The 12,272-nt window shown below is 47.1% G+C and overlaps 1 protein-coding gene across 1 annotated transcript in view; it reads left to right on the forward strand.

The window, feature by feature from the left end:
- The window catches only part of cdkal (CDK5 regulatory subunit-associated protein 1-like 1), an 807,683-nt gene that overhangs the window by 609,546 nt on the left and 185,865 nt on the right, over window positions 1-12,272 (forward strand). The window contains 2 exon segments of the mRNA NM_001173677.1: window positions 5,685-5,829; window positions 5,832-5,864. Coding sequence (NP_001167148.1) covers window positions 5,685-5,829; window positions 5,832-5,864 — 178 coding nt within the window.

Below are 12,272 nucleotides of genomic sequence, written 5' to 3' on the forward strand. Positions count from 1 at the left end.
CACTGGCATCAACCAGATGAGGACCCCACTGGCATCAACCAGATGAGGACCCCACTGGCATCAACCAGATGAGGACCCCACTGGCATCAACCAGATGAGGACCCCACTGGCATCAACCAGATGAGGGACCCCACTGGCATCACCCAGATGAGGACCCCGCTGGCATCAACCAGATGAAGACCCCACTGGCATCACCCAGATGAGGACCCCACTGGCATCAACCAGATGAGGGACCCCACTGGCATCAACCAGATGAGGGACCCCACTGGCATCAACCAGATGAAGGTGTGAAGGTCCTGAAGTGGTCTTTGAAGGCTGCTGTTTAGAACAGAGTGAAGCTCGTCTCAGTGTCCAGAGGACAGTTATCTGGGTGACTGGTCACTGTGGGACGACGCTGCACGTTCACCGCTCTCCCTCAGCCCGCTACCTCACAATACAAACCCACAGACGGACAACCCATCTGACTACAATACAAACCCATCTGACTACAATACAAACCCATCTGACTACAATACAAACCCATCTGACTACAATACAAACCCATCTGACTACAATACAAACCCACAGACGGACAACCCATCTGACTACAATACAAACCCATCTGACTACAATACAAACCCATCTGACTACAATACAAACCCACAGACGGACAACCCATCTGACTACAATACAAACCCATCTGACTACAATACAAACCCATCTGACTACAATACAAACCCATCTGACTACAATACAAACCCACAGACGGACAACCCATCTGACTACAATACAAACCCATCTGACTACAATACAAACCCACAGACGGACAACCCATCTGACTACAATACAAACCCATCTGACTACAACACAAACCCACAGACAGACAACCCATCTGACTACAATACAAACCCATCTGACTACAATACAAACCCACAGACAAACAACACAACCCATCTGACTACAATACAAACCCACAGACGGACAACCCATCTGACTACAATACAAACCCATCTGACTACAACACAAACCCACAGACAGACAACACAAACCATCTGACTACAATACAAACCCACAGACAGACAAGCCATCTGACTACAATACAAACCCACAGACAGACAACCCATCTGACTACAATACAAACCCACAGACATACAACCCATCTGACTACAATACAAACCCACAGACAGACAAGCCATCTGACTACAATACAAACCCACAGACATACAACCCATCTGACTACAATACAAACCCACAGACTCAAGCTGAGCAGAGTGGTATGATAGTATGGCAATTGGAACACAGACTCTGTATATGACCGGGGAACAAGGCCTGGGAACAGGAATGTACAGTAAGACTCTGTATATGACAGGGGAACAAGGCCTGGGAACAGGAATGTACAGTAAGACTCTGTATATGACAGGGGAACAAGGCCTGGGAACAGGAATGTACAGTAAGACTCTGTATATGACCGGGGAACAAGGCCTGGGAACAGGAATGTACAGTAAGACTCTGTATATGACAGGGGAACAAGGCCTGGGAACAGGAATGTACAGTAAGACTCTGTATATGACAGGGGAACAAGGACCGGGAACAGGAATGTACAGTAAGACTCTGTATATGACAGGGGAACAAGGCCTGGGAACAGGAATGTACAGTAAGACTCTGTATATGACAGGGGAACAAGGCCTGGGAACAGGAATGTACAGTAAGACTCTGTATATGACAGGGGAACAAGGCCTGGGAACAGGAATGTACAGTAAGACTCTGTATATGACAGGGGAACAAGGCCTGGGAACAGGAATGTACAGTAAGACTCTGTATATGACAGGGGAACAAGGCCTGGGAACAGGAATGTACAGTAAGACTCTGTATATGACCGGGGAACAAGGCCTGGGAACAGGAATGTACAGTAAGACTCTGTATATGACAGGGGAACAAGGCCTGGGAACAGGAATGTACAGTAAGACTCTGTATATGACCGGGGAACAAGGCCTGGGAACAGGAATGTACAGTAAGACTCTGTATATGACCGGGGAACAAGGCCTGGGAACAGGAATGTACAGTAAGACTCTGTATATGACAGGGGAACAAGGCCTGGGAACAGGAATGTACAGTAAGACTCTGTATATGACCGGGGAACAAGGCCTGGGAACAGGAATGTACAGTAAGACTCTGTATATGACAGGGGGAACAAGGCCTGGGAACAGGAATGTACAGTAAGACTCTGTATATGACAGGGGAACAAGGCCTGGGAACAGGAATGTACAGTAAGACTCTGTATATGACAGGGGAACAAGGCCTGGGAACAGGAATGTACAGTAAGACTCTGTATATGACAGGGGAACAAGGCCTGGGAACAGGAATGTACAGTAAGACTCTGTATATGACAGGGGAACAAGGCCTGGGAACAGGAATGTACAGTAAGACTCTGTATATGACAGGGGAACAAGGACTGGGAACAGGAATGTACAGTAAGACTCTGTATATGACAGGGGAACAAGGCCTGGGAACAGGAATGTACAGTAAGACTCTGTATATGACAGGGGAACAAGGACTGGGAACAGGAATGTACAGTAAGACTCTGTATATGACAGGGGAACAAGGCCTGGGAACAGGAATGTACAGTAAGACTCTGTATATGACAGGGGAACAAGGCCTGGGAACAGGAATGTACAGTAAGACTCTGTATATGACCGGGGAACAAGGCCTGGGAACAGGAATGTACAGTAAGACTCTGTATATGACAGGGGAACAAGGCCTGGGAACAGGAATGTACAGTAAGACTCTGTATATGACAGGGGAACAAGGACCGGGAACAGGAATGTACAGTAAGACTCTGTATATGACAGGGGAACAAGGCCTGGGAACAGGAATGTACAGTAAGACTCTGTATATGACCGGGGAACAAGGCCTGGGAACAGGAATGTACAGTAAGACTCTGTATATGACCGGGGAACAAGGACCGGGAACAGGAATGTACAGTAAGACAGTGTTTGTATTCCTCCACTTGGGTTGATGGGAAAGGTGAAGGATTCCCCAGAGTCCTGCTGAACCTCTTGAATGTGAAGGACTCTGGGCCGAGCAGACGTCAGTAGGCCAGGGGGGGTTATCTCCTGGAAACACAACGATCCACCTCATGTGATTAGAAATGGACGTCTGTCAATAAGACACATTGATCCACATTTGATGTCTGGAGGAGATGGTAATGATGCCGCAGGAGACTCCAACCCACAACAGCAGGTAGAGGAATACCATCAGCAGAGTTAGGATCAGGGGCCGTGTGTATCCAGAGTTAGGATCAGGGGCCATGTGTATCCAGAGTTAGGATCAGGGGCCATGTGTATCCAGAGTTAGGATCAGGGGCCATGTGTATCCAGAGTTAGGATTAGGGGCCGTGTGTATCCAGAGTTAGGATTAGGGGCCGCGTGTATCCAGAGTTAGGATCAGGGGCCGTGTGTATCCAGAGTTAGGATCAGGGGCCGTGTGTATCCAGAGTTAGGATCAGGGGCCGTGTGTATCCAGAGTTAGGATCAGGGGCCGCGTGTATCCAGAGTTAGGATCAGGGGCCATGTGTATCCAGAGTTAGGATCAGGGGCCGTGTGTATCCAGAGTTAGGATCAGGGGCCGTGTGTATCCAGAGTTAGGATCAGGGGCCGCGTGTATCCAGAGTTAGGATCAGGGGCCGCGTGTATCCAGAGTTAGGATCAGGGGCCGTGTGTATCCAGAGTTAGGATCAGGGGCCGTATCCAGAGTTAGGATCAGGGGCCGTGTGAATCCAGAGTTAGGATCAGGGGCCGTATCCAGAGTTAGGATCAGGGGCTGCGTGTATCCAGAGTTAGGATCAGGGCCCGCGTGAATCCAGAGTTAGGATCAGGGGCCGTGTGTATCCAGAGTTAGGATCAGGGGCCGTGTGTATCCAGAGTTAGGATCAGGGGCCGTGTGAATCCAGAGTTAGGATCAGGGGCCGCGTGTATCCAGAGTTAGGATCAGGGGCCGCGTGTATCCAGAGTTAGGATCAGGGGCCGCGTGTATCCAGAGTTAGGATCAAGGGCCACGTGTATCCAGAGTTAGGATCAGGGGCCGTGTGTATCCAGAGTTAGGATCAGGGGCCGTGTGTATCCAGAGTTAGGATCAGGGGCCGTGTGTATCCAGAGTTAGGATCAGGGGCCGCGTGTATCCAGAGTTAGGATCAGGGGCCGTGTGTATCCAGAGTTAGGATCAGGGGCCGTGTGTATCCAGAGTTAGGATCAGGGGCCGTGTGTATCCAGAGTTAGGATCAGGGGCCGCGTGTATCCAGAGTTAGGATCAGGGGCTGTGTGTATCCAGAGTTAGGATCAGGGGCCGTGTGTATCCAGAGTTAGGATCAGGGGCCGTGTGTATCCAGAGTTAGGATCAGGGGCCGCGTGTATCCAGAGTTAGGATCAGGGGCCGTGTGTATCCAGAGTTAGGATCAGGGGCCGTGTGTATCCAGAGTTAGGATCAGGGGCCGTGTGTATCCAGAGTTAGGATCAGGGGCCGTGTGTATCCAGAGTTAGGATCAGGGGCCGCGTGTATCAAGCGTTTCGGTGTAGGAGTGCTGATCTAGGATCAGGTCCTTCCTGCCCATATTACCTCATGTATTATGATCTTAAAGCTCTTATTCTGAGACTGTTGGTATTTGTTCTTTTGGTCGGCAGAGTTTGGTTTCTCAGGCTGTCCACAGAAGTCGAGGGTTCATTTCAGATACTTGTCTCCCAACCTCATCCGTCTCAGCAGGAAACACGAAAGGTTGTCTGCTGTTCCACTATTCCACCTCTCTCTCTGGACATGAAAGGTTGTCTGCTGCTCCACTATTCCACCTCTCTCTCTGGACATGAAAGGTTGTCTGCTGTTCCACTGTTCCACCTCTCTCTCTGGACATGAAAGGTTGTCTGTTGTTCCACTATTCCACCTGTCTCTCTGGACATGAAAGGTTGTCTGTTGTTCCACTATTCCACCACTCTCTCTGGACATGACAGGTTGTCTGTTGTTCCACTATTCCACCTCTCTCTCTGGACATGAAAGGTTGTCTGCTGCTCCACTATTCCACCTCTCTCTCTGGACATGACAGGTTGTCTGCTGCTCCACTATTCCACCTCTCTCTCTGGACATGAAAGGTTGTCTGCTGCTCCACTATTCCACCTCTCTCTCTGGACATGACAGGTTGTCTGCTGCTCCACTATTCCACCTCTCTGTTCTGTTGTGGTGGTTCCACCATGTTCAGCATGAGCTAGCCTTGAAGTTGGTTTGTACCTGTGAATCAGAGATCAATAATAACAGAATCTATACAAGCCAGGATCAATGACCCAGTCCTCTGCAGAGGTTCTCATTCAACCACGGACCCGGCCAATAACCAATTGCCATTGAGGCTGCTAATAAGGGTCCTGTTGCAGGAATTATCCCACAGAGAAGATCTGCATAGCAACAGTGGACAGACATCACAGGCCAATGTTGATTTTCAACACACTTGCATCACACACTGTAGTTAGTTACATTTACGTTTCCTTGACATGTTTTTCTAACATGTCTTTAGTTTCTTGTTCGTCTTCCCCTGATTCCACATTGTGATATGTAAAGCTATGAATGTGAATGATCCTGGTCCAATTGGAGGTGTTTAGGTGCTTTCATTGAGATATTGATTAGGTAAATAACCTTTTCTCTCTCCTCTCTCTCCCTCCCTCTCTCAGGGTTCCTGGTATCACCATCGCAACGGACATCATCTGTGGTTTCCCAGGGGAGACGGATGCTGACTTCCAGGAGACATGTGACCTGGTGAAGGAGTATCGCTTCCCCAGCCTCTTCATCAACCAGTTCTACCCCCGGCCTGGCACCCCGCCGCCAAGATGGACCAGGTCCCCGCCCAACTGGTGAGTTAGTTACACCCCTGATTTAAGTTGATGTTTAAGTGTGTATGATCACACCACGTTGCACCACATCACACCTGGTTACATTTCATCACATATTTTACCAGAGTTCTTCTTCTTGTTTGGAGGCAGTAGAGTTTAACATGGACCAGAGTGTTTGGAGGCAGTAGAGTTTAACATGGACCAGAGTGTTTGGAGAGAATATAGTTTAACATGGACCAGATTGTTTGGAGGCAGTAGAGTTTAACATGGACCAGAGTGTTTGGAGGCAGTAGAGTTTAACATGGACCAGAGTGTTTGGAGGCAGTAGAGTTTAACATGGACCAGATTGTTTGGAGGCAGTAGAGTTTAACATGGACCAGAGTGTTTGGAGGCAGTAGAGTTTAACATGGACCAGAGTGTTTGGAGGCAGTAGAGTTTAACATGGACCAGAGTGTTTGGAGGCAGTAGAGTTTAACATGGACCAGAGTGTTTGGAGAGAATAGAGTTTAACATGGACCAGAGTGTTTGGAGGCAGTAGAGTTTAACATGGACCAGAGTGTTTGGAGGCAGTAGAGTTTAACGTGGACCAGAGTGTTTGGAGGCAGTAGAGTTTAACGTGGACCAGAGTGTTTGGAGGCAGTAGAGTTTAACATGGACCAGAGTGTTTGGAGGCAGTAGAGTTTAACATGGACCAGAGTGTTTGGAGGCAGTAGAGTTTAACATGGACCAGAGTGTTTGGAGGCAGTAGAGTTTAACGTGGACCAGAGTGTTTGGAGGCAGTAGAGTTTAACGTGGACCAGAGTGTTTGGAGGCAGTAGAGTTTAACATGGACCAGAGTGTTTGGAGGCAGTAGAGTTTAACATGGACCAGAGTGTTTGGAGGCAGTAGAGTTTAACATGGACCAGAGTGTTTGGAGGCAGTAGAGTTTAACATGGACCAGAGCGTTTGGAGGCAGTAGAGTTTAACGTGGACCGGAGTGTTTGGAGGCAGTAGAGTTTAACATGGACCAGAGTGTTTGGAGGCAGTAGAGTTTAACATGGACCGGAGTGTTTGGAGGCAGGAGAGTTTAACATGGACCAGAGTGTTTGGAGGCAGTAGAGTTTAACATGGACCAGAGGGTTTGGAGGCAGTAGAGTTTAACATGGACCAGAGCGTTTGGAGGCAGTAGAGTTTAACGTGGACCAGAGTGTTTGGAGGCAGTAGAGTTTAACATGGACCAGAGTGTTTGGAGGCAGTAGAGTTTAACATGGACCGGAGTGTTTGGAGGCAGGAGAGTTTAACATGGACCAGAGTGTTTGGAGGCAGTAGAGTTTAACATGGACCAGAGTGTTTGGAGGCTGTAGAGTTTAACATGGACCAGAGTGTTTGGAGGCAGTAGAGTTTAACATGGCCCAGAGTGTTTGGAGAGAATAGAGTTTAACATGGACCAGAGTGTTTGGAGGCAGTAGAGTTTAACATGGACCAGAGTGTTTGGAGGCTGTAGAGTTTAACATGGACCAGAGGGTATGGAGAGAATAGAGTTTAACATGGACCAGAGTGTTTGGAGGCAGTAGAGTTTAACATGGACCAGAGCGTTTGGAGGCAGTAGAGTTTAACATGGACTAGAGTGTTTGGAGGCAGTAGAGTTTAACGTGGACCAGAGCGTTTGGAGGCAGTAGAGTTTAAAGTGGACCAGAGTGTTTGGAGGCAGTAGAGTTTAACGTGGACCAGAGTGTTTGGAGAGAATAGAGTTTAACATGGACCAGAGTGTTTGGAGAGAATAGAGTTTAACATGGACCAGAGTGTTTGGAGGCAGTAGAGTTTAACATGGACCAGAGTGTTTGGAGGCAGTAGATTTTAACATGGACCAGAGTGTTTGGAGGCAGTAGAGTTTAACATGGACCAGAGTGTTTGGAGAGAATAGAGTTTAACATGGACCAGAGTGTTTGGAGAGAATAGAGTTTAACATGGACCAGAGTGTTTGGAGAGAATAGAGTTTAACATGGACCAGAGTGTTTGGAGGCAGTAGAGTTTAACATGGACCAGAGTGTTTGGAGGCAGTAGAGTTTAACATGGACCAGAGTGTTTGGAGGCAGTAGAGTTTAACATGGACCAGAGTGTTTGGAGGCAGTAGAGTTTAACATGGACCAGAGTGTTTGGAGGCAGTATAGTTTAACATGGACCAGAGTGTTTGGAGGCAGTAGAGTTTAACATGGACCAGAGTGTTTGGAGGCAGTAGAGTTTAACATGGAGCAGAGTGTTTGGAGGCAGTATAGTTTAACATGGACCAGAGGGTTTGGAGGCAGTAGAGTTTAACATGGACCAGAGCGTTTGGAGGCAGTAGAGTTTAACATGGACCAGAGTGTTTGGAGGCAGTAGAGTTTAACATGGACCAGAGTGTTTGGAGGCAGTAGAGTTTAACATGGACCAGAGTGTTTGGAGGCAGTAGAGTTTAACATGGACCAGAGTGTTTGGAGGCAGTAGAGTTTAACATGGACCAGAGTGTTTGGAGAGAATAGAGTTTAACATGGACCAGAGTGTTTGGAGGCAGTAGAGTTTAACATGGACCAGAGTGTTTGGAGGCAGTAGAGTTTAACATGGACCAGAGTGTTTGGAGGCAGTAGAGTTTAACATGGACCAGAGTGTTTGGAGGCAGTAGATTTTAACGTGGACCAGAGTGTTTGGAGAGAATATAGTTTAACATGGACCAGATTGTTTGGAGGCAGTAGAGTTTAACATGGACCAGAGTGTTTGGAGGCAGTAGAGTTTAACATGGACCAGAGTGTTTGGAGGCAGTAGAGTTTAACATGGACCAGATTGTTTGGAGGCAGTAGAGTTTAACATGGACCAGAGTGTTTGGAGGCAGTAGAGTTTAACATGGACCAGAGTGTTTGGAGGCAGTAGAGTTTAACATGGACCAGAGTGTTTGGAGGCAGTAGAGTTTAACATGGACCAGAGTGTTTGGAGAGAATAGAGTTTAACATGGACCAGAGTGTTTGGAGGCAGTAGAGTTTAACATGGACCAGAGTGTTTGGAGGCAGTAGAGTTTAACGTGGACCAGAGTGTTTGGAGGCAGTAGAGTTTAACATGGACCAGAGTGTTTGGAGGCAGTAGAGTTTAACATGGACCAGAGTGTTTGGAGGCAGTAGAGTTTAACATGGACCAGAGTGTTTGGAGGCAGTAGAGTTTAACGTGGACCAGAGTGTTTGGAGGCAGTAGAGTTTAACGTGGACCAGAGTGTTTGGAGGCAGTAGAGTTTAACATGGACCAGAGTGTTTGGAGGCAGTAGAGTTTAACATGGACCAGAGTGTTTGGAGGCAGTAGAGTTTAACATGGACCAGAGTGTTTGGAGGCAGTAGAGTTTAACATGGACCAGAGCGTTTGGAGGCAGTAGAGTTTAACGTGGACCGGAGTGTTTGGAGGCAGTAGAGTTTAACATGGACCAGAGTGTTTGGAGGCAGTAGAGTTTAACATGGACCGGAGTGTTTGGAGGCAGGAGAGTTTAACATGGACCAGAGTGTTTGGAGGCAGTAGAGTTTAACATGGACCAGAGGGTTTGGAGGCAGTAGAGTTTAACATGGACCAGAGCGTTTGGAGGCAGTACAGTTTAACGTGGACCAGAGTGTTTGGAGGCAGTAGAGTTTAACATGGACCAGAGTGTTTGGAGGCAGTAGAGTTTAACATGGACCGGAGTGTTTGGAGGCAGGAGAGTTTAACATGGACCAGAGTGTTTGGAGGCAGTAGAGTTTAACATGGACCAGAGTGTTTGGAGGCTGTAGAGTTTAACATGGACCAGAGTGTTTGGAGGCAGTAGAGTTTAACATGGCCCAGAGTGTTTGGAGAGAATAGAGTTTAACATGGACCAGAGTGTTTGGAGGCAGTAGAGTTTAACATGGACCAGAGTGTTTGGAGGCTGTAGAGTTTAACATGGACCAGAGGGTATGGAGAGAATAGAGTTTAACATGGACCAGAGTGTTTGGAGGCAGTAGAGTTTAACATGGACCAGAGCGTTTGGAGAGAATATAGTTTAACATGGACCAGAGTGTTTGGAGGCAGTAGAGTTTAACATGGACCAGAGTGTTTGGAGGCAGTAGAGTTTAACATGGACTAGAGTGTTTGGAGGCAGTAGAGTTTAACGTGGACCAGAGCGTTTGGAGGCAGTAGAGTTTAAAGTGGACCAGAGTGTTTGGAGGCAGTAGAGTTTAACGTGGACCAGAGTGTTTGGAGAGAATAGAGTTTAACATGGACCAGAGTGTTTGGAGAGAATAGAGTTTAACATGGACCAGAGTGTTTGGAGGCAGTAGAGTTTAACATGGACCAGAGTGTTTGGAGGCAGTAGATTTTAACATGGACCAGAGTGTTTGGAGGCAGTAGAGTTTAACATGGACCAGAGTGTTTGGAGAGAATAGAGTTTAACATGGACCAGAGTGTTTGGAGAGAATAGAGTTTAACATGGACCAGAGTGTTTGGAGAGAATAGAGTTTAACATGGACCAGAGTGTTTGGAGGCAGTAGAGTTTAACATGGACCAGAGTGTTTGGAGGCAGTAGAGTTTAACATGGACCAGAGTGTTTGGAGGCAGTAGAGTTTAACATGGACCAGAGTGTTTGGAGGCAGTAGAGTTTAACATGGACCAGAGTGTTTGGAGGCAGTAGAGTTTAACATGGACCAGAGTGTTTGGAGGCAGTAGAGTTTAACATGGACCAGAGTGTTTGGAGGCAGTAGAGTTTAACATGGACCAGAGTGTTTGGAGGCAGTATAGTTTAACATGGACCAGAGGGTTTGGAGGCAGTAGAGTTTAACATGGACCAGAGCGTTTGGAGGCAGTAGAGTTTAACATGGACCAGAGTGTTTGGAGGCAGTAGAGTTTAACATGGACCAGAGTGTTTGGAGGCAGTAGAGTTTAACATGGACCAGAGTGTTTGGAGGCAGTAGAGTTTAACATGGACCAGAGTGTTTGGAGGCAGTAGAGTTTAACATGGACCAGAGTGTTTGGAGAGAATAGAGTTTAACATGGACCAGAGTGTTTGGAGGCAGTAGAGTTTAACATGGACCAGAGTGTTTGGAGGCAGTAGAGTTTAACATGGACCAGAGTGTTTGGAGGCAGTAGAGTTTAACATGGACCAGAGTGTTTGGAGGCAGTAGATTTTAACGTGGACCAGAGTGTTTGGAGAGAATAGAGTTTAACATGGACCAGAGTGTTTGGAGAGAATAGAGTTTAACATGGACCAGAGTGTTTGGAGGCAGTAGAGTTTAACATGGACCAGAGTGTTTGGAGGCAGTAGAGTTTAACATGGACCAGAGTGTTTGGAGGCAGTAGAGTTTAACATGGACCAGAGTGTTTGGAGAGAATATAGTTTAACATGGACCAGAGTGTTTGGAGGCAGTAGAGTTTAACATGGACCAGAGTGTTTGGAGGCAGGAGAGTTTAACATGGACCAGGGTGTTTGGAGGCAGTAGAGTTTAACATGGACCAGAGTGTTTGGAGGCTGTAGAGTTTAACATGGACCAGAGTGTTTGGAGGCTGTAGAGTTTAACATGGACCAGAGTGTTTGGAGAGAATAGAGTTTAACATGGACCAGAGTGTTTGGAGGCAGTAGAGTTTAACATGGACCAGAGTGTTTGGAGGCTGTAGAGGTTAACATGGACCAGAGGGTTTGGAGAGAATAGAGTTTAACATGGACCAGAGTGTTTGGAGGCAGTAGAGTTTAACATGGACCAGAGTGTTTGGAGAGAATAGAGTTTAACATGGACCAGAGTGTTTGGAGAGAATAGAGTTTAACATGGACCAGAGTGTTTGGAGGCAGGAGAGTTTAACATGGACCAGAGTGTTTGGAGAGAATAGAGTTTAACATGGACCAGAGTGTTTGGAGAGAATAGAGTTTAACATGGACCAGAGTGTTTGGAGAGAATAGAGTTTAACATGGACCAGAGTGTTTGGAGAGAATAGAGTTTAACATGGACCAGAGTGTTTGGAGGCAGTAGAGTTTAACATGGACCAGAGTGTTTGGAGGCAGTAGAGTTGAACATGGACCAGAGTGTTTGGAGGCAGTAGAGTTTAACATGGACCAGAGTGTTTGGAGAGAATATAGTTTAACATGGACCAGAGTGTTTGGAGGCAGTAGAGTTTAACATGGACCAGAGTGTTTGGAGGCAGGAGAGTTTAACATGGACCAGGGTGTTTGGAGGCAGTAGAGTTTAACATGGACCAGAGTGTTTGGAGGCTGTAGAGTTTAACATGGACCAGAGTGTTTGGAGGCTGTAGAGTTTAACATGGACCAGAGTGTTTGGAGAGAATAGAGTTTAACATGGACCAGAGTGTTTGGATGCAGTAGAGTTTAACATGGACCAGAGTGTTTGGAGGCTGTAGAGGTTAACATGGACCAGAGGGTTTGGAGAGAATAGAGTTTAACATGGACCAGAGTGTTTGGAGGCAGTAGAGTTTAACATG

The sequence above is a fragment of the Salmo salar genome, chromosome ssa05, assembly GCF_905237065.1.
Source record: "Salmo salar chromosome ssa05, Ssal_v3.1, whole genome shotgun sequence".
In the NCBI taxonomy this organism is placed as follows: Eukaryota; Metazoa; Chordata; class Actinopteri; order Salmoniformes; family Salmonidae; genus Salmo; species Salmo salar.